Source organism: Poecilia mexicana, unplaced genomic scaffold, assembly GCF_051168715.1.
Source record: "Poecilia mexicana isolate PSO_F unplaced genomic scaffold, ASM5116871v1 scaffold_8, whole genome shotgun sequence".
NCBI lineage: Eukaryota > Metazoa > Chordata > Actinopteri > Cyprinodontiformes > Poeciliidae > Poecilia > Poecilia mexicana.
In genome coordinates, this window is record NW_028263377.1 from 25,875,127 (window position 1) to 25,897,596 (window position 22,470).

Consider the following 22,470-nt stretch of genomic DNA (forward strand, 5'->3'; position numbering starts at 1 on the left):
TTTGATAAAACAGCCGTGAATGAAATCTAAGATCCGATTTAATAAACAATTAGATCATTTCAAACACTGACAACATTTTTATTAAAAGAACCATAGCTGCAAAATGGATTCTGACAAGACATTTGTTTTATTTTTTGTGTTTTTAAATCATCTTTGGGGCATTTTAAAAGGGAATCTTATGTGAATTGACTTTTTTGTGGCATAATTCTTGTCCTCATGTGTCTTGGGGCTGAATGTTATTACCCCAAACATAGCAAACATCAACAGCAGCTGCACTGCAAAACACAAAACCTTACCAAGAATTTATGGTTTAGTTTCTAGTGTAAATATCTTGGTACACTTCAAATAAGAGAAAAGTAATCTACAAGCAACTTTTCAGCTGGAGGCGCTTGTTTTAGTTAATAATTATTTACACTTGAGGAAAAAAATACTATTTCCATTGGTAGATTATTTCACTTATAACTTGGGAAAATGTCTTGTTATAAGTGAAACAACTTTTTAATCAGTATGGAGGAATAACAGACATAAAACAAGCTTCTATGTCTCGCTGAAAAGTTCATTTTAAGTTATTTTGGTCTTAATTCAAGAGTGTAAAGATATTTCTACCAGAAATTGGACAAATGGCAAATAGTTAAAATAAAAGTTAAAAGTAAAGTGATTTTCTGCTGATTGCAGGAAGTAGAACCTTAAATGATGCTGAATGTCTCTCAGTTGTTTATCGTCTTGGAGAGTGTTTGTGGATCAGTTCAGTCAGAACATTTATCAGCCAGACCGTCGTCTGGGTTACGCCGGTCCCGCCAGCTGGTCAGGGAGCCGTCGGATCAGGTCCGTTTGACCCGCTTTAGCTCCAGACTGCACAGCTGTTTCATGCAAGAGCTCAGCTCATTATGTTTAATTGTGGAGAATTTCAGCAATGTGCAGTCGGCTGTGCTGCAGGCTGGAGTTTCACGCGGCTGTTTGCCGTTTCTGCCCTGCAGATAAAGGTTCTGTGCAACCCTGAAGAGTGATGTTTATGTATTATTTATATGAATTGCAGAAACGTGACAGTTTCAGTCCTAGTAGACTCATATTTTCCGCTGGGTGAGCATAGATCTTTGTGCAGTCAGCAGTTTTTTGTTTTGTTTTGTGATGCTGATTTTATAGAGAAAAGGTTAAAAGCTGAAGACTGGTGTAGTGAACATGTATTTTTACATTTTTGCCATTTTCTGCTGGCCTTGTTTTAACCCTTATTCTGTCAGATTTCAACAATAGAATTACTGGTTGAAAAATAGAACCAGACTGAAACTAAATGTGGATTTTCATCCAAAAAACATGCATGAAACATACATGAATTCTTTGTAAATTTGAATCTTTGGTGAAACGTTCATTAGCAGAATCTTCTGCATAACATCTAGTTGTGTTTTCATTAAAATGTGTGCAAAACTTTGTCAGTAACTGCATTTCCACTGACCATATAATTGCACAATTTGACACTTCAAAAATAAATTTGCTTAATAGAAACATACCAATTCTGAAAAAAAGAAAAACGTGTTTTTTGGATTAAAAGTTTTATGTGCAAGGATGAGATGTTTTTTTCTTTGGCATTTTGAAATTGGTTTTGCAAAAGTGCAATGAAAACTTGACCAAGAACCTGCTGGTTAAGGAGAAAAAGACGTGTGGTAGGATGGTGATGTAGCATCATGCTCTTTAATTACTCACTGCTGGAACGAACTTATTCATGTGATTTTGATCATTTTCCTTATTTAATGGAAACTCTGGAATTGGGAAATGGTTATTTTTTTATGACATTAGCAGAATATCAGCACATGTACACTTGTAATGGAAATGCAGCTAATATTCCACTGATGTCGAAAGAAACACAATTTTGCAATTTCATTAAACAAGAAACAGGATTTGACCCTTGAGTTTGACACATGTGCTTTATCTGGTTTATCGATCCATTCTGGCACAACCGAACATTTGTGATCTTAGTGTTATGGGGTTCCATTTGTGTCAAAAATAAGTAGAAGTCATATGTGTAGATGTGTCGTTGCTATGTGTCGTTGGTCTATGTTGCATCTGCATGTATTAAACGTGCTTCATTAGTAAGTGGATATCTTCCGTTGTGGGGACTTTCCTCCTCCAGATTCCCTCCTGTTTGTTGATGAACTCCTCCAGCAGGCAGCGCGGCCCTGGCTGGAATGACAACCACGTGAGGCACAAAAAGTGACGCACGCAGACCCTGCAGGAGCCCGCGTAATGAGGCTAAAGACGCTGACGGCGAGCACCTGTCAAACCTCATATCAAGTCTCTCCATTTTTCCAGCTTCGGGCTGGCTTCCTCTGAACCCGAGCAGCCGGGCAGCAGACGCCCTCCAAGCATCGCGTGTCCCATAAATGTGTTAGCGATCCGCGCGCCGGAGGGGTGGTGAGCTCCCAGAAGTGACACCGTGTGTTGTAGGGTCTCCTCTGACGCAAGGAAACCTTTCAGTTGTAGTGTCTGGTGTCACTCGGATGCATAGCAACGCAAATGCTGCCTATAAATATACTTCCCTGTCCGGGCTATTTTAAAACCAATAGGGTCAAACCGAAGTGTTCAGCTTCCTTTCAGTGTTGGAGACAAAATAAAGTAAAAAACTGTAAACTAATAAACTTCTGTAAAGGGAAAGCAATGAGTCAGCAAATACTGTTATGTAAGACATAAAGGGTACTCTGCAAAAACACAAAATCATACCAAGAATTGTTATTCCAGTTTCTAGTCCAAATATTGGACAAAACGGACTCTTCAGAAAGATTTTGAAGCTTTTTAAAGTCAATAATTCCCTGATATTGACGAAAAAGTATTTGTACAATTGGCAGATTACATGGGAAAAATGTCAAGTTTTGTTGTTGTGGGGAATTTGGTTGTGGATTTTAAGAAACAGGCTTGAATTAAACACTGTTTCCATCACAGAAGAAGAAGTGGAGGTGGGTGAGGAGATGAGGGTGGACTTGTTTCTGCCATCATCTGTTACACTGATGGCAACAAAAAATCTTTCCATAAAATGTCCAAGTAGCTATTGTGATAAACAATAATAATGTTGTTATGAGACCATTTTGAACTAATATATTGATAATGGCATAACAATGCAAGTTTTCCCTCTCAAAATCAATAAACAACACTAAGCAAGTATTTTTGATCTAGTTTCTAGTACAAACATCTTAGTACACTTGAAATAAGACAAGTAGTTAAGTTAGTATTATTAACTTAACTATCCTTAATATTTATGAACAACTTCGAGCTCCACTTGCAGATTATTTCACTTCTGGGAAAATGTCTTGTTATGAGTGAAAAAATAAGCCAATTTAATTAGCACTTTTTGATCAATATTCAATTATTATTGACTCAAAACAAACTCCTATAGATTGCTGAATCAAATTATTTGTTAGAAAAACAAAACAGTTCAGATATAATTATTGTGTGTGTGTGTGTGTGTGTGTATGTGTGTGTGTGTGTGTGTGTGTGTGCGTGTTTGTGTGTGTGTGTGTGTGTGTGTGCCAGTGATTACAGGTTGCTTTCTGTGACTAGAAAGCAACCTGTAGTGTTATATTTTCCTTTTTATTATTGTCTTGTATATAAATTTTTATGACCTATCAAGGTACAGCTCATCAAATGGTGACATTTATGTTTGAACTGTTCCATTTCACCATTTTAGGTAAATTTTATTACTATTTTCCATCAGAAAACAACCAGAAAGCAAAGAAATATTCCATAAACATTATTATTTCTATCAGTTGTTTCTGAAATCTGCACCATGTTGGAGAATCAGTGGCTTTATTGAAACTCATCTTGTTATACATGCAGTAACTTCAAGAGTTTACATAGTAGACCATGAAGATAAGTTCAGACTTTGCTACATAAAGTTTATTATCAAAAACGATGTGGAGGATTAAAGTTCTTCAGGAGAAAATACATGAAAGGTTAAATAGTTTTCTCCAGAATATCATGTACATTATTATGATTCTGGATTTTCCCGTTTCCCTCCTCCATCCTGGGCTGTTTTTTCTTTCCCCACAATCCTTCCTGTTGCAATCAGCCGCCCCAAGCAGCAGCGCGTTAATGCAGGACTTCCTCTCCACCGCTGTGCACAGTGGTAATTCAGTTTAATTGGGTTTCGTTCCTCCTGGCTGTGTTCCCAGCACTCCAGATGCTCGTCGTCTGTTTGACAAATAAACCCCTGCCAGTGTCTTCAAAGCCCGCAGCGTCTGAGCTTTTGCAGGTCGGAAACGCTGCGATGATGCCTGATAACGTCCCAGAGAGTTTGGCGGGTTCATGTGAAAATACTCCTCCGGTTGGTGACCAGGGCGGTTTGACTCTCCCGCCGCCTCTCCTTCTTCCGCTCCAGCCGCACCCTCCAGCAGACGGCGCTGGACGCCAGCAGCACCAGCCCGGCCGACAGCAGCACCAACCCGAAGTAGGAGATGGTGGATCCGTGCGAGTTGAAGCTGTACGCCACGGCGGTGACCACGATGCCGGCGATGAGGACCACCACGCCGAACGGGACGGTGCAGCGGTAGCAGGAGAGCTCCGCGCCGCCGGTGGCTGCCGTCAGCTGGACCTCGTTCACCAGGGGGATGTTCAATGTCGTCATGGCGACTGGTGGTTGCTCGGCGGCTTTGGGCTTCTCAGAGGTCGCTGGCGTCTTCATTGCGTCCTTGTTGAGTTCGTCTGGCATCGCAGGATTAGGATGAACCGACTACAGTTGGCTCCTCACTGCGGCGCTCTGGGGTTCCCAGTCTGAGGAGAGACAAACCAACCAGTAAGCAAACCAGAAGAGGTTTGGATTGATCCAAAATCAATCAAAAATATTGATAATATCAGCGCACAACCTTTTACATTCTGAGGTGTGTGTGGACACTGCGGTGTGACTCTGTTTTAGGGTTTTTTCACATCTGATAGTCTGATAGACTTCCTTAGTTTGGAGACCAGAATTGCAACATTTGCTACATTTTCAGCTGCTGTGATTCACTTTCACATTTTTTTACTGAGTCAAATGATCCAAACTAATTGAAAACCTCCTCGCCTGTGGGGGCGCTGCACCAAGAACCATAGAAGGAAATGACACAAAAACCTCTAAAGAGGACACTGAGTGCAACTTGCTGCTTCACAAAATGCAAACAAAAATGCATGTATTCACACCTCACCAAAAGAGCCGGGCTACCAAGACAAATGAACTTCAGTTCAATTAAAGTGAACTAAACAGGTCTGGTGTGAATGCAACCGCAGATCGCATCATTTTCAAACACACAAACAGATAAAGGTAATTTTTATGCCTTTGTTTTGGCGCCCCCACTACCACAGCACCCATATGCAGGGGAAATCATGCATACCCACTAATGGCATGTTCTGCAGGATTTAACTTATTTTTGTTTTTACACAATATTAGAAATATATTAAAAGATACAAATAAAAAAATAATTAAATTAACTTTTTAAAATAAAAAAATACAACTGTTATTGCCTGACATAATAATAGCAATTCTTTTGTGTATGCTTGGTCATTTGTAGCAAAGGATGCATCTGCAGCTAAAAACATCTGTTTATACTTTTGGTTAATAGATAGATAGCCAAAGGTGCTTAATTGGAGGTTCATTTATTGTTCTTTCAGGAAATGAATTTTAGTCTGTATCTTCAGGTAACAATTATTAAGTTAGATGACGATTATTTCTATAATCATGATTAATTGGATAAATCGTTTCAGCCCTGGTCAAAAGGTCAAGTTTAGTTGCTCAACGCAGAAGAAACGAGACTGAAGCAGATGTTTCTGGTTTGATTTCCACATCACATTTCACAATTCGCCAGCTCACTCTGACCACCACACACTGCTTCAATAAACCAATGTAACCTCTTTGCACAATCCAGGCCGCCTCTCAGCCCAGTCAGGGGAGAATGACGCAGGTCCGCTCAGCCCGACACGAGCTGAGACATTCCCTGGAGAGCGCGGGATACGGAGCGCTCGCTGAAACGCAAGAAGCTCTGAAATCACAAGCAGTTTCACAACCGTCCCCTTCTTTCTCCCGCCTGTAGGTTTTCCCAACGCGAAGCCGGGATTCAGACACTGAGGGACAAACAAGTTGCTTCATCACAACCAGATGCTGCTGGAGTTCATCTTTCTTATCCCAGAACAGTCACTGCATGTAGGAAGCTTTCCTGGAGGTTTGTTTTTTCACTGCTGATACTGGACCTCAGGTTCAGCGTCAGTCTTTGGGTTAAAGCTGAAGTTCCTCCACATTCCAGCATGTGGCTGAAATGTTTGATTTTTGTCTAAACTAGGTGACAGATTTCTGTTTGTTAGTATTAAGCATCCCGTTGAAGAGGGAGGGACACAGAGGGAACAGAAAATCAGTAATAATGACTTAATTTGTTCATGTCTCTGAAAGTAAAGCAACTCAGAACCAGAAAGTGTCCACACCAGAGATTCACAAAACATTTTGTCCAAGTTAAGGTCCAGTGTCAGCTGTCTGAATTATCATTTTCTCATCAAATCCCCATTGTCAGTCCTCTTAGGCTGAACGATATGCATGACAAACAACATAAGCATTTCATATCAGTCAATATAGATAATTATTGATTTATTTTTTGCCAAACTGGTGGCATGATCTTTCCTGTTTTATCAACAGTTTTCAGTTCATGCTGCTGTTTTTTTATTTTTAAGCAATTAGAAGGCATGGCGGTGAAACCTGAAACTGCTACCGCACAAGTGGCTCAACAAGTTGTTGCTATGAAACCAAGGAATGAGTTGCTAGGTAACCAAAGAATGAGGTGAGTGAGTTAGTGCAGGGGTCCCCAAGCTACGGCCCGCGGGCTGGATCCGGCCCGCCACCTCATTTGGTCTGGCCCCCTGAACAATACCAGAGAGCATTCAGTGTTTTTTTTCCATATATATGTGGATTTTTCTTCAACCACCAGGGGGGGCTCTTGAGCAGATATGAAACTTAGTTTCCCTCAATGGAATATATAGTAGTCAGTACCAGTCACCGTTTCGCTCACGGTTTTTTTCCATTTGCATTCTGGGTAAAAATCTATCTACAAACGCGAATATGTCGTCGGCAGTAATCCAGCGCCGCACCCCCCGCTCCACAGTTTCACTCCCCCCCCCCCCGCCCCCTCCGTCAACAAAAGTTTTCTAAGGTTTCTTTCTTGAAAAACTAAGACCGGACCCCGACCAGAAAAGGGAACAGTTATGTGGCCCTCGCAGGAAAAAGTTTGGGGACCCCTGAGTTAGTGTATTCCTGAAACCAAGCTGGCTGAGAGGTTGAGCGACTAAAAGCCTTTCCATTGCCTACATCCCCCAGATTGCAGTGCGGTTCTGGATCAGAGTTCAGTGAAATTATTGAACATTTTATCAGATCAGTCAAATGCTACTTCTCCATCTTTGGTTCTGGTTCTGGGGATCCAGAGCAGAACCAGAAGACCTGAGAGGGATGAAATGTTGATACAACAGCAGCAGATCTTTAATGTATTGTGGTGCTATGCCGTTCAGTGATTTATAAACTACCAGTATGTTGAAGTCTATCTGCTCTATCTTCCTGGTTTTAGTCAGAACTCCAGCAGCAGTATTCTGGATCAGCTGCAGCTGGAGGATTTTTTAGACAGACCTGTAAAAACACTGCTGCAGTAACCAATGCAACTGAAGATAAACACATGATCTAGTTTATCTTGCCAGGACATTAGTCATTTAATCCTAGAAATATTCTTCAGGTAATAAAAGGCTGAATTTGTAACTGTCTTTAAGTGTCTCTGAAGGTTCATGTCTGAAATCACACACCAATATCACTTCCTCAGACAACCGATGTATTACCTGATTAAAAATACTTTAAACATCATATTAGAAATTAGACATTTTATCAGCTTTGATGGAAACCAGCACATCCCATTTCTTACCGACCATCACAAACACATGAACATTTCTTAACATAAAAATCTGGAGGTAGAAGAAACTTAAACGTGTTTCACTGTTCGGTCTTTCAGTAGGACGAGGATCAAAACATGCGGACAAAATCAACAAATTGTTCAGCAGAAACAAAATCAACTTTCTTCCTGTGAAATGTCGTGAGAAAATGAAGTTATTTGATCAAATAACTGAAAACTTAATTTCTAAGATTTTTTTCCACTTGTAAAATGTTGCATAGATTTATTTCTTGTTTGCTACAATGCTATAAACAATGAATGAATGTTCTTGGTGTTCTCAAGTAATTTCTAGAAATATTAAAACTGCAACAAGGTGCATTAATTGAATAGATAAGATATTAAAAACTATTTTTAATGACTGTTGGGAATTTTGTGCATAGTGGACCCTGTTTAAATTTCAGATCTGAAAGAGATGGTATCAATCTATGCATACAAACATTAAAAACTTCAGTGAAAAAAAATCTCATAAAATCCTCTGAAACTCTGCAGGCTGGTCGTTATTTTACTTATTTGAGGAACAAACAGGAGCCTTTTGCTTTTATATAATAAAACTGCTGCTGGTGGTTAAGTTTGCTGCAGAAGTAAAAACCAAACATTTACATTTCCTTGAATAAATTTGTAGAGTTAATTATTTAGTGTGATTTGTTACCATCCAAGCTAAAATTAAAGAAATCAAAAAGGAAAGTTTCTGAAGATTAAATCGGCTTAAAATAATGTAGCAACAAGGGACCTGAAATGAGTTAAACCTTTATTATCCCATAGATTAGTTTACAAATTCAGCTTCCTTTATTTACACAGCGACAATTCGCAATAATACTAAATGAATAGATAATCTTCAGAAACATCTAAATAAATCCATCAAGCCAGATTATATTCACCAAATTAAATACAGAAAAGTGGAATTAAATCTACTGAAGGCGGCATAAAATCATTTCAAGATTAATTAAATTAGTTGGAATTAGAAAAATTAAAAGTATTTGTTACCTCATGAGTTATTCCAACACCAAGTTTCCGAACCGCTGCAGTAAAAGTCGCTTGTTTCGGAAGCAAAGTGGGTCATAAAGTGTTCTGGCTGGTTCGGTTCGGGCTGCAGTCCGACTCTCCTGTAGTCCTGAGTAAAGAAGCCTGGGAGCCGAACTGCCATCCTCACCGAGGCGGACCGTGTCAAGTATCGATGACTGCGTCAAGTTCACGGTGATCAGGGAAAAGTGGACACTTCCGGTTGAGTTTTTCCAAAATAAGATAAATCATAGCCGTCTAAAAAAGCCAAAATGTAAAAAAAAAAAAAAAAAAAAATCTGATTTCGTTATATCTGTTCGATTTGAAAGTCAAACATCTTGAAATTAAATCTGATGTTTTAGGTTAGCTATTTTTATCATATTAATAAAGTACAGAAGTTTAAAATTACTCCGCCTTTAAGTTGTTTGGAAAAAACAACTTTAAAAAATTGAGATAAATTTTAACAAGTAATCAAATTAATTTTATTTAAGTAAATATATTAAGTTTAGTTAGATTTTTGGACACATTGTTCTGAACTGGAACTCCAAAATTCTTGCTAAATTCAGTTTCAAAACAGAAAGAAAATGTTGACAATTAAAACTCATTCAATTTAATTCAAATATTATCTAAAGTATTCCTCGTTTCTTATGAACATTTCATTTGTTTGTCCTTACAATATTTCTTCCTTCCACTCAACTTTCCTTAATACTAGAATGCGGGACACAGATTCTTTAGCAAAATTATTGTTCTTGTTATTATTTATTTATTTGTCTTTTATAGAGCATGTCAGTGACTAACAAGTAAGCAGACTTTCCAAAACATGACTAAAAATACTTCTTATTTACTAATTTCCTAGTTTTATCTTCATTTTACTTTAGAAAAATATTATTATGCAATATCATTAAATTGTTGTGTATAATTTGTTTATATTCACCTTGTGTAAATTACTGAATAAATTAAAAACAAAAGAAATCATAGTGTCAGTGTTGGGCAGTAACAAGTTACATTTACTGATTTACATTTACTTAAGTAATTTTTTTTAAAGATGTACATTTAGGAGTATTTCTATTACTGTGCTTTTAACTTGTACTTGAATAATTTTATTATAAAGTATCTCTACTCTTACATGAGTCTGGATTTTCTACCCACTGAATGAAAAACAAACACGTTTTAACCATTAATTCACCAGACACACACACACCTGTTTCATAAGTTTTATATTGAAAGAAACTGATTTGGAAAAAAATTATTTTGTCTGTTTTTTTGTTTGTTTGTTTGTTTGTTTTTTGTTACCTATATGAATTATTGATATTTTGGCTCGTCTGTTGATGTCATTTTTAAATATGAAATGATTGATCATTTGAACAGTTCTTGACTTTTTACCATACAAACTTGGCGCAGAGTCGTGACCGTGTCCAATCTTTTATTTTGGTATTTCTAAGCGGAAGCTGTGAGTTTGTGTCCGGCCAGGCAGCTCGGTCAGCTGGCGGCTGCTGTCAGAGGAGCCGAGCCGCCGTCATGTCGCTGCAGTTCGGGGATGAGGAGTTCCAGAGCGCCTGGCAGGAGCTGGACGAGCCGCAGCTGGACGGATGGGAACTCTTCACCGAGGCGATGGGGGTCCAGATCCACCGGCGTTACGACCGGGTAGGCAGAACCGAGCCGGTCCGACTGAACAGAACCTCTGCAGAACCTGCAGCAGGTGTGTAAATAACACACATGAATACCGCTCAGCCCTGGCCTCTTGAAACGAAAATAGATTTTTTTATTATTATTTTGTTTTATTAATAATACTTCACCTGGGATGTCCTAGCGGCCAGAGGCGGAAAAATCCGGAACTGAGCGACAGTTTGCTGATTTACTCAGAAACCACCTCAGCAGGTTCTCTGCAGCCTTCAGGAGACTGGAAATTTTTACCAGAACTGGAAAAGCAGGTCATTGGGAACTGAAACTAAGCATGGAAAAATGAAATCATTTTAAAAGGGTGTAAATCCAACCCTTTTTAAAGCTTTATACCATGGCATAATGTTATGTTGCTTTAATCTCCCAAGGCAACCTTTCAGCTGTCCAAAACGCCTTGGTGAACCTCCTTCTGGCCACTCAGCTCCTTCAGACTAACCAGCAGCAATTAGCAAACATCAGCGGATCTGCTGAGCTCATCACTGCTCATCACTCAGTGCAACACTGGTAAAAATGTTTCTAAACCAGGGGTGTCGAACTCCAGTCCTCAAGGGCCAGTGTCTTGCAACTTTTAGATGTGCCTCTGCTGCACCACCTGAATAGAATAATTAGGTCATTAGCAGGACTCCGGAGATCTGATCTACACAAGGAGGAGGTAATGAAGCCGTTTCATTCCAGTGTTTTGTACCTGTGGCACATCTAAAAACTGCAGGACGGCGGCCCTTCAGGTCTGGACTTTGACACTTGTGCTCTAAATGGTTAATAGATGTGATAACTTCCTGAAAGTAGAGTTTCAGAAAGAGCAGGAGTTTTTAAAGAGACAGAGGCCCAATTTCAAGTCGTTAAGGGGCAGTATTATTTATTCTATAGTAATGTTTATTAAAACCTGTTGAAGTAAATCCAATAACTCTGCCGGTACGGGAGAGAGAAGGAGTGAAGACACACCTTCCTTTTGCTGGTTGCAGGAAACTGGACTTTATGAGTACAAAGTTTATGGAGCGCTGGACAGCTGCGACCCAGAACTCTGTGCAGACGTCTACATGGACCTGATGTATCGGAAACAATGGGACAGTTATGTGAAAGGTAAAAAGACAAATTCACACACCTTTGTTATTTTAGAATGTCTTTGGAAAACTCAGATTTTTGTTTTGGGTTTCATGCACATCTGCAGCACCAAGCAGGTAACATGTTCGCTGCAGCTGGTATTGGTCAGTTCCATCCAGAAAGGAAGGAATGGTCCAGTGTGGATGTAGTTTAGTTGAGCTGCAGACCGGCGATGAGGCAAAGTGGTTAAAACAGGCAGAAACACATCAGATACCGAAACTGGGTCAGGTGTTTTAGTTATCGATTATTCTGATGATTAATCAGCTAAAAGAGTAGCTGCATTGTGCAGATTTTTCATATAAGCCTTTTAGGAATACACCCATCCACTGTTTCACGTCTGATACCTGTATCGATATCTGAGGTTTAGTATCGGCTGATACTGATCCAATACAGAAAGAGTTCTGAATTGACTTAAAACGTGTGGGTTTTTTTAAACACAGACATAAATTAACTGAATGTCAAATGTATTTGATAACGCTGCACCAGCACAGCTCATTTAAATACACCAGTAACTTCACAAGCTTGGTCAAAAATGGACTGATACAGACAGTAAAATAGGATCTGTGCATCTCTAATTAGAAATGCATCAAAAGTTGCAAATAAACAATGCAATAACATAATTTGTTTATTGATTCTTGCATTAATGATTAATAAATTGAGAGCAAAATGTGCTTAAAAGAATATATATATATATATATATATATATATATATATATATATATATATATATATATATAAACAGTAATTTGAACCAGGTGAAGCCAAAACTGGTACAAATATTTACAGATAAAGATTTTTCTTTTATGTTAAATGCAAAATGTATTTATTTTTTGTTCTCACTGTTGTGAGTATGTTGTTCTTTTTTGAGTCAGAATACTCCAGTTAACATTTAACTGGTTGCTAAATTAGTTGACAATTGTTTGAATAATCGATTTATCATGATTAATCGTTTTAGCAGTAGAGGACACAGAGAATGTCCCAGATTGCATCCAGACCTCACCATTCCTTTCAGGTTCTGCACTGCAGCTGCTTATTGTTTGAAATATTAGAAATAATTAGATTAGTTTTGCTTTCTATGTTCTTGTTTAACAGCTTTTAGAAAACACTTTTAAAGTTGATGTGTTCATTTTGTAGTTTTGAGATGTGTCTGTCTTGTTTTATGTGTTGCAGTAAAAGCCATCAGAAGGTTAAAGTTATGTCTGCAAAATATGCAGCTGTGTTTATTTGAGCCTCCATGACTAACAGGAAGATTCAGCTGGAAATCTTCTGAATATTTGGGTCAGTTTGGGAAGCGAAACTCTAACATCAAGGCCGAATGTTTAGAACTTTGACAAATGTTTGAGGATGTTGTTTTTACCACAAACTGCAAAAAATAATGGAAAAACGGCAAATTACTCAACAAAAACTGCTTCTAAGTATTACATTATTAATGGTTATAACAAATAAACTGATATAGTTTGGTACATGAAAATGAAATGGTTGACTTACAGAGGAAGATAAAATGGAAAGTCATGGAAGCAAAATGTTCCTGAGAAAAAGATATAAATTAAACTGCTGCTGGGAAATTACTGCTTTCAGTGCTGCTTTATGAAGCTTTTTGTTATTTTTTTGTCAGAGCTCTATGAGAAGGATTTCGATGGACAAACAGCGATTTACTGGGAAGTGAAATACCCGTTTCCTCTGAAAAACAGAGACGTATCCTTTAGTTCTCAAAAACAGACGACTTCCTTTCCATTTTTATTCGTTACTTTGTAGTTATGACGATTTCATGCAATCTTAACATCCATGTTCCCTGACTGCTCTGACCTCAGTATGTTTACGTAAGGGAGCGGAGAGACCTGGACATAAATGGCAGAAAGATCTTTGTGATCCTGGCCAGAAGCTCGCCGGAGACGGCGTGTCCAGAGACGAGCTCCGCTCTGAGGGTGACCGACTACAAGCAGAGCGTCGCCATGGAGAGCAACGGAGCCGGCGGCACTAAAGGTGACCAACAGCTGATTAATATGCAACAAAGCTGATGAAAATCTGATTCTGGATTAATAATTTGATTAATTATAGAATAAAAACTGTGATACTTTACAAGAGAAAATATAAGTAAACAATGATTACTTCTGGAGTTCCCCCAGGCTGCTTTCTCGGGCCACTTATAATTAATAAAATCTATTCTACAAGAAAGAAAATCTAAAACAAAAATTATTCTTGGTGTTCCACAAGGCTCGTTTCTGAGGCCACTTACATTTAATCCTTAATGTCCTAAATTTAAAATCTCCGCCTGGATATTTTTGCTTGTTTTAATTATTTTTAAATGTCCAGTGAGTAAATATATATTTGCCCATTTATCCATAACAACTGAAAATTTCAATATGTAGCAAGTTATTTTCACAATTTATCGTCTATTAAAAGAATCCCTCAGATTAATTTCCTGCTACAGTGGGGGTGAAATTACCGTAATAACCCGATATTAGCTGGGAAGCACAACGTCTTTGCTCCAAGAGGGAGATCAGCACCTCCACTAGTTTCAGTTCACTGGAAACCACCTTCTGACTGTTGGAGGGTTACATTTCTTTTCTTAGTGTGATCAGCTTAATGTTTTAGCCGTTAGCAGGTGAAACCCTCATGTGAGGACTAATCTTGTGCTGTGTTTCAGTGTTCATGAACTACTTTGATAATCCTGGTGGTATGATCCCGACCTGGCTGGTGAACTGGGCTGCGAAGGTGAGGGCAGTCATGTTCAAAACGGTCTAAACAAAGCACAGAAATTATGTTGAAAACCTGCAAAATGAGATGTGTTGTTTTTGGAGATGACTCACCAGGTGTTTTTTCCCCCTTAAGTTACTTTAATTAAAGCATTTTCCAGAATTTTATAAATGAAAGTAAAGCAGTTCTCACATCTCTGCAACTATCTGCATGTTCAGACATTTGGTTTTTCCTGCCGACTCTCTGGGACTCATTTCTCCCCTTGCTTTATGATTCTGCTGGGGTTTTGTTTACTGGTGTGTTGTAGACTGACGTCATTGGTTCCCCTTCTAGGTGGGTCTTTTTGGCTCATCTTCTGAACTAATGTGTGTTTTTGTTTTTTTTACTTCTTCCAGAGCGGGGTTCCAAGCTTCATTAAAGATCTGCAGAAGGCCTGCAACAAGTACAAGTCGTACTGCGAGAAGAAATGAGAGCAGCTCACTGGAAAAACACAAAATCTCACCAAGTGTTTTTGTCTAGTTTCAAGTGCAAATATCTTGTTATACTTAAAATAACTTACTAGAAATGTTTCACCAAGATATAGGAACAACTGCCAGATTATTTCACTTATAAAAGACATTTTTCTGTGTTATAAGTGCCAGTGGAACTATTTTTTTTTCACCAACATTAAAGAATTTAAACAAGCTCTTATATCTTGCTGAGAAGTTATCTGTAAGTCATTTTAGGTTTATTCCAAGTGTACTGAGATATTTGCATTAGAAACTGAAGTTACTTGGTGAGTTTTCTGTTTATGCTGTGCTGATGGTGACAGTGGCTCATGCTGAAGAGTTTTCTTGCTGCTCTGTTTTCCGTTTTTGCGTTTGGCGGCTATGGGGTTGTGTTCAAGGTGCATGTGGTGTGTTGGTTTTTGCAGCTCTTCCTGTTTACTTGGCCATAAAGCGAAAGGCTGCTGTGAATTGATTGTGTTCCCAGTTGCTGGTCTACTCCTCTCTTTTCAGGGGATATTTTCATTTAATTGACTGTTTAGTTGATATGAAGATGTCAATCATTCCTTCTGGCTGTATTTACTGAAACAATCTTTTTGCACGGGATTTCATGACCTTGTCTTGTTTACTGTTTGTGTTGATTGAGGGAGATGCAATATATTTGACTGAGTTGGGATATTCAGTAAAATATCAGAACTTCTGCATATGGATGCTGGATTACTTCACGCTCCTTTTGTCCTGGTGAATGGAGCGTAGCTGTGTCAATGCAGATAAATTCATTTTAATTCACCGATGCTGCTTGTTTATTCTCTCAGCTAAAATCAAATTAAAATGACATAATTTATATGTTATGAAGTCTTGGTATCAATCCAATACCAAGTAAATACAGAGCCAGTGTTGGTGACACAGATCATTTTTTATTGTTTACGTTTGTTGTATCATCAAACGTCTGACGTTTTGGTGTTTTTATGATTTTTCATTTGAATTGTTTTGTTAAAATCATGAATATCATTTGGAAAAAGTTTATCCACAAAAGACTTTAAAAACATCTCAACACCAAAAACAGAAACAGTAGAAAAACAAAAATGTGTTTTCTTCCCCAAATAAAGTATAAAAAATGATAAAACATCTATAATACAGATAAACGTTATTTTGAAAAATAACGAGTCGGAATCAATAGTTTTTTGGACAACTGATTCTCAAACAATCTCCCCTTAACTTTGCTTTGCTTTTACACTCACAAGATGGCGGCTTAAAATGGACACAAAGGTTTCCGGCTCTGTTTATAAATCCATTTTAGTCTTATGTGTCCCTTTAATAACCGTTAATTAACAATTACAACAATTTATTTATGAATACCAGCAGTTTGCTACCTAATTGAGACAAAAAAAAACTGAGAAAGATTTACTTTTTTTTTCAAACCAAATTTTATTTCTAATTGCTAAATAAGCTTTTGCATTTACATATGTATCATCAACAAAGACAATAACTACATATAGATTTGCCTTTATTCATCTCTCAAGGTGGTTTCAGGTGGTTTCAATCACGCATGCGCATTGGATTCATCTTCAATCGTTGACCACAGAACTACGTTCTGTTAACGAGCAGCGCTAATTTAGGCTAAAAGGAGACTTTTCCATTTTCCCTGGAAATGGAAAAGCTGCAGAAATTGAAAATCCACTCTGGAAGCTAACAGGAGAAGCTTAGCTTCAGGGAGAAAACCAACTCGTCTGGATGTTGAAGAGGTGTGCTGCTGATTACCTGCCTGTTTCTGATCAGAGAGAGGAGGAAGCGGGGTGCGCACCATTTATCAACCGGCGCGGCGGGCGGACGATTCCTAACGGCTCCGTGAATCAGGTGGGCGGTTCAGATTGGTCCTGTCTGACACGTGACACATTCAAACGACTGGTTCTTTAGATTCAGATATACAAATATTTAAAAATATCTTAATACCAAATAGTTAAAAATCTGTTACACAATGTTAATGTGTGTGACAGTGAATATTCTTTATTTGTGCAAATCTTGGACATATTTTTCCAATCTCTGTTTAAAGAAAAGAGATGAAAATTATCCTTTAAATTTTAAACCCAAGAAATCAGGAAGATGTGCTACATTCATAAATTATTGCACTGGTTTATTCCCCTTATGTTTTCAGCTGGATTTAACAGAAAAACTGCCTGTATAGGACTTATATTTTTTGGAAATTTTATTTTCATTATCTCACTGTATTATTTAAAAGATGAAAGTAGCACCAGAAACTCTTAGTGTCACATGTCAAGGAAAACCTGCTGAATTGATTGTGTTGTTTTTCTGTTCTCTTCCAGAAAATCTAAAAACTTCCAATTCCAGTGGAAAGCGAAGTGGCTTCGCTCCATGTTGGACGTCTTCTCCAGAAAAACCAGACTTTCATAAGGTTGGTGGGAGCTAAAGCAGGAATATCATTCACTTTACTGTCATCTATAGATGGATGCTATCTGAAATAGTTAAAGTTAAAAAGTGTGATGCTCTTTTTCACTCCGTGCTGTTTACTTTTAAAAATGAGGTGGGAAAACCTTAAAGTTCAGCACAAGTTGCTCAATGGGTTGTTGCTAGGTAACCATAAGCTGCTCAGCAGGATGTTGCTAGGGAACCAAAGAGTGAGTGAGTTGATGCCACCCAACTTGCTTAGCTAGCTGTGAGAGGTTGAGTGGCTGAAGTGTTTCCTCTGCCTACGTCTCCCAGAATGCTGTGCGGTTCTGGCTCTCAGTTCAGTGAATATTCTTAATATTGAATATTCTCAGATGTATTGTCTGTTGATATTATCTGTCTATCGCGATATAAACGTTTTTATTGGTTTATTGTCCCATAAAGCTAAAACGTGACGGTTTAGATGGAATTAAATGCAAAACTTTGATAGTTTAACAGAGAAAAACAAAGCAGTTAACTGACTGTACATTAGTTCCAGTTTTTTGTTTTTTAAAACTAGAGAGAGGAAATTAAAAACTTTTATAACAGGTTAAAGATCTTTTAAAGTCTTCAAACTCTTTAATGGATGTTTTATTATTATTATTATTTTAGTTTTATCTAACAGTCATACTTGTAGTTCCCTCAGACTCTTCATTAGTGTCTCATAAAATAGCCTGAAAACATAAAAAACTAATATAAACATGTTTTTATTAGATTTAAAACAATTAAAAATGGAATGATGTTTAACAAGTAGTACATTAAAAACAACTCTGGTTGTAAATAAAAATCTTTTCCCGTGGAAAAAAAAAAAAAAAAAAATATATATAGTCCTAAATTGTTGAGCAACAAGTGTCTGACAGCGCGGTTATCTCTGATGTTGTTGCGCCCCCTTCTGGTTAAACGGACACACTGACAGGAGCTGCTCGCAGAAGCAGAAACTGTTGCTCAATTTTAATGTAGATAATGTTTCAAAATTAGATAAATGAATCCAGTTTGTTACTGTCCAATCGAACCTTTAATTTTTTTTCCTGGACAATATAGTAATTAATCAAAATCAATGTTGGTATGAAATATTCCCTTTTGTACGTTTTGTGTTTTCCCCATCGAGAAAATATAAAGCTCTGAAGATATAAATAATTGAAATATAAAATAAAACTTTTATTTGTATTTAGGTGAGAAGCTGGACAGATATGTGTTGAATGTGTGGGGAAAAGAAAATTTCCTCAAACTATTTTTTATAAGAGGGGATTAACTGAGGAGCTCATTTTACTCTGTGGTTTTATATTCATGTTTTAATATCTACATTTGATCCGCAATTCTCTTGTTGCCATGGCAACCCTAACAACATGTACCCTAACTTTCATGTCCTCAGTTTTGATCCATGTTTCACAGAACCACCAGGTTACTGTTGTTTGTTTGTTTGTTTGTTTGTTTGTTTTGTATCTAATTGTTGCAGAAAAATTATGGGCTGGTGCTGAAACTCTGGTGCCACCTAGTGGTTCCAGGAAATATTCCAACAACGGTTTGTTTCTTTGTTTAGATGTGACTCCATAGTTTTCATAAGGTATTTCTTGATGTGGAGCTGCTGCTCCTGGAACAGTCTTGTATTCAGCGTAAACATTTTCTGATGTCTTCCCTTCTTGGCACCGGTTCGTCTATGAGGAATGGACCATCATCAGATGCTTAGACGTGACTTTATCGTAACCCCGTATCTCCTGGATCAACATTCTGCTCCTAGTCTCACACATGGAGGAAAATATGTTTCTTGGCTGCCCGCAGTGTGTCAGAGTGGGGTTCTTTTGATTGCTAATATACAGCGCTAATTAGCTCTAGAAAGTCATCTTGGATTGCAGCAGCCCCCTTAACCTCAGCTCAGATTTCCCAGGTGCCTCGCAGTCTGCCAGAGCTAACAAAATAATGGCTCCACTTGGAAGCTAATTTTTCAGAGTTGTCTTGTTGTGTTTTAGCAGATTATTGTTGGAGATACTGGTCACCGGAGGGGATTCTCGAACTTGGGAAGGCCTATGAACACTTTATGAAATGTTTCAAGTATGCAGAGGTGTATTTATTGTTATTTCTTTGGCTGAAATAGATTAAAGGTGATCTATTATGCTTCCTTGAACTTGTTAGGGTAGGTTTGTGGGCTTTACAAAATGTGTTCAAAACATTTTTTGCACAAAGTCTTTCTGGAATAATTAGAATTGTCTGCTTTTCATCCTGAAAGGACCTTTTGGGTCCTTTCAGCAGAGCTGTCTCTTTAAATCCAAAGAAGCTGCTGCTGGCCACATGCCTCAACTCCATGTTTACACTCGTTCATAAAAAATGGATGCAAACATGAGCAATTATACAACCTTACATCTTTGAAAAACAGAAATGGAGCCTCCTGCACAATCAACAAGAATGCAGCAAGTGGTTTCTAGACTGCAAGTCAACAACAAAACACTTGTCTTTTTCAGTAGCCATTGTACTGCAGTAAAACAAGCTTACCAAATGTGCTGGAGCTCAGTTTGGGTTGCTAGGGAACGGACTGGGGTTACTAGGTGAGGGATTGTGCCTGCTGATTTGTGACGTCACCACTTCTTGCCAAAAACTGTGTGGATGGGTTTTTTTAAGCACTGTTTTTAGAAGCAATAGAAACCCAAATGGAAGTACAGAAAAACATGCAAAATGTGAATCTTTCATTTAAAAAATCCCCTTTAAAGATGAATTTTATTCTTTAGTTTGGTGCCAGTGTTTCAGGAGGAGACAATAATGCGTTTACACACAGCTGGGGAGTGGCAGGAGTGCTCCTGCATGTTGAAATATGTTTGTGTTTCTGCCTAAAGCTTGTAAAAGCTTCACCTTTAGACTTCAGTTACAGAGTATTAAACCGAGGCGTTCTGGGCTTCAGAAAGTGTCGGCCCCATCCACCTCCATCGCTGGCTGTAAAAGTTTAAAATAATATTTACGGACTGCCCGTGGATAAGTGCTGATTTGAATAAAGAGTTATTTTTACAAGCAGAAAAGCCACAAATCAGATATATAGGCTGATAATGTTCACCTCCAGGCTGAGAGGCTCATAATGCGCTCTTCTTGCCCTCTGCGCCGCCGTTTCTTCTGCCAACTCTCGGTTGCGTAAGCTGCATTTTGGGGTCAACTGTACCTCGGCGAATGATATTTTATCTGACTGTACTTTGCTTGAGTGCGCGCTCACATGACCGGCTTCCTGTGAGAGATGAAGACGCCTTCAGGCAGCGTAGTTTAGACACCATCAGTCATGAAATAACTGGAATTCAAATCCAGTATCAAACTGGACCTACTCTGTTTGTTTAAAAAAATAACCCACATTGCTGAGGTTTACGGGTCAAAGCATTTTTTATAAACCTTGTTGTTTTTTAATGCTAAAATTCTTTGAACACTGTTATTTAAATGTTCAGGTGATGCTGAACATTTAAAATTTGTCGTCTGATTTAAGTTAGTTTGTTGTCTTGTGTTTTTTTCTCGCGGCCTCATTTGCTTAAAGTGAAGATTTTTTTTTACATTATATATAAAAATGTTTATGTAGGAAAAAACCTTTTGAGATGCAGGTAAAATATAGCAAAGCAAATGAGTGACTTGCTCTGCAATAATTTTTCAAATTTAGGTCAGTGAACGCATCACAGCTTAGCAAGTAGCCATTTTGGAAAACTTTCTTTTTTGTATAAAAAAAAAAAATCAAAAGATAGACAAAAAAGACTTTTAAAAAGAAACTGTCCACCTTGGAATCTGCAGTTATTTTGCGGTTTATAATTGGCCTTTTTTAGTTCTTCACTTTGTCATTTTTCTAAATATTCTAATTTTGATGGAAATTATCTCCAACTCCACGTTTGGCTTCTTACAAACTGCAGCGGTCACTTCTCCTGTACTAGATTTTATTAAGGATCTCCAAAGTTAATGGTGCTGAGTGCAAATTTATTCAAACATTTTAATTTTCCTTCTATTTAGCTTGTGCGTCAGATTTATGTACCAGAAACGCAAGACACAGGTTCCGGTCCAGGAATTTGTATGTTAAAAACCAATTATTAGCTGCGTTAAAGTCTATGTAATTATTAAACATTAACCTTTTAAAGTTCTGACCCAGGCCAAAAGTAGAGACATATAAGTTCCAACTCTGAGTGCATGAGAGTGTTTCCCTGCTACCTTTGGAAAGTTTTAAAGTTTTCAAAATGAAAGTTGTCATCTGTTCCTTAAAGGAGGAATATAAAAAGGTTTTATTTGGTTTATTTCAGTTTTAAGCTCTCATTGCCTCTAATGGCAGCTGATGGGTCATTAGTAGTAACCGTCTCTGGACACCACAGACGGTTCCTCCTGCTCCTGCAGCTCTACATACCAGTCAGTTACTCTCCCTGCAGCAGACTGGGGCTCCTCTCCGTGTTTTTTTCTTTCTGTGGTTTCTGGCAGCCAGCTCCAGATTCCTGCATGTCTATCTGTGCAATCAGCCGACCAGACCCAGAGTCAGCCTGGAAAAAAGCAGCAAAAAAATGACTCTGATAAAACAAATACTAAACAATAACTTTTTCTGTTTGCAATACAGACACACTCATTACTCAGACTTCCATAATCTCTCTGCTTAAATAAAGTAATTAGCTCTAACCATACACAGGTTGATGGGAGGACGGTGTCATTTAAGGAGCAGAAGGTAAACATCATGTTCTTTTCCTCTTGGTTTTAACTTGTCATTGTTTACGTCCAGATTTACCACGTCTGGCTTCATCTGCTGCAGAATTATGATGCACGTCTCACTTCAGTTACATAAAAGTTGGACAAAATACATTCAAACTGCCGACATTTTCAAAAGTTACAGTTTATTGTTTTGAGGGGGATTGAAAAGGTTGTAATGGAGGAAAAAAATCACATTTGTGTCGTTGATGAAAAGCCACGGCTGTCACTACAGAAGGCTGTTCCTTTCAGGAAGTTGTGATTGTAAATATTAGTTCAAATTAACTCACCATTTGGAAATTTGACACGTTCCTGTTCTTTTCAGCAGACGTCGGGTTCTGTGTAGCTTTTAAGCTTAAAATATCTCAACTTTTACTGCAACTTTTAGAAAAATGTGCCACAAAATCTGTATTTTAAGGGCCAACAATTATGATAAAACATTACAAAACCCTGGAGGA

At 38.0% G+C, this 22,470-nt stretch overlaps 2 protein-coding genes across 2 annotated transcripts; one reads left to right on the forward strand and one right to left on the reverse strand.

The window, feature by feature from the left end:
- Positions 1 to 3,775: 3,775 nt before the first annotated feature.
- tmem100a (transmembrane protein 100a) lies at positions 3,776 to 9,213 on the reverse strand. The gene is made up of 2 exons (XM_014980470.2): positions 8,913 to 9,213; positions 3,776 to 4,755 (listed from the first exon to the last, which is right to left on the reverse strand). The coding sequence occupies exon 2, from the start codon at positions 4,691 to 4,693 to the stop codon at positions 4,289 to 4,291; it is 405 nt and encodes a 134-aa protein (XP_014835956.2). The 5' UTR covers positions 4,694 to 4,755; positions 8,913 to 9,213; the 3' UTR covers positions 3,776 to 4,288.
- Positions 9,214 to 10,358: 1,145 nt separating this feature from the next.
- On the forward strand, positions 10,359 to 15,680 carry pctp (phosphatidylcholine transfer protein). Its single transcript, XM_014980599.2, has 6 exons — positions 10,359 to 10,571; positions 11,570 to 11,687; positions 13,324 to 13,403; positions 13,520 to 13,691; positions 14,356 to 14,423; positions 14,801 to 15,680. Exons 1-6 carry the CDS (start codon positions 10,446 to 10,448, stop codon positions 14,873 to 14,875), a joined length of 639 nt encoding a protein of 212 aa, XP_014836085.1. The 5' UTR covers positions 10,359 to 10,445; the 3' UTR covers positions 14,876 to 15,680.
- The last annotated feature ends 6,790 nt before the right edge of the window (positions 15,681 to 22,470 follow it).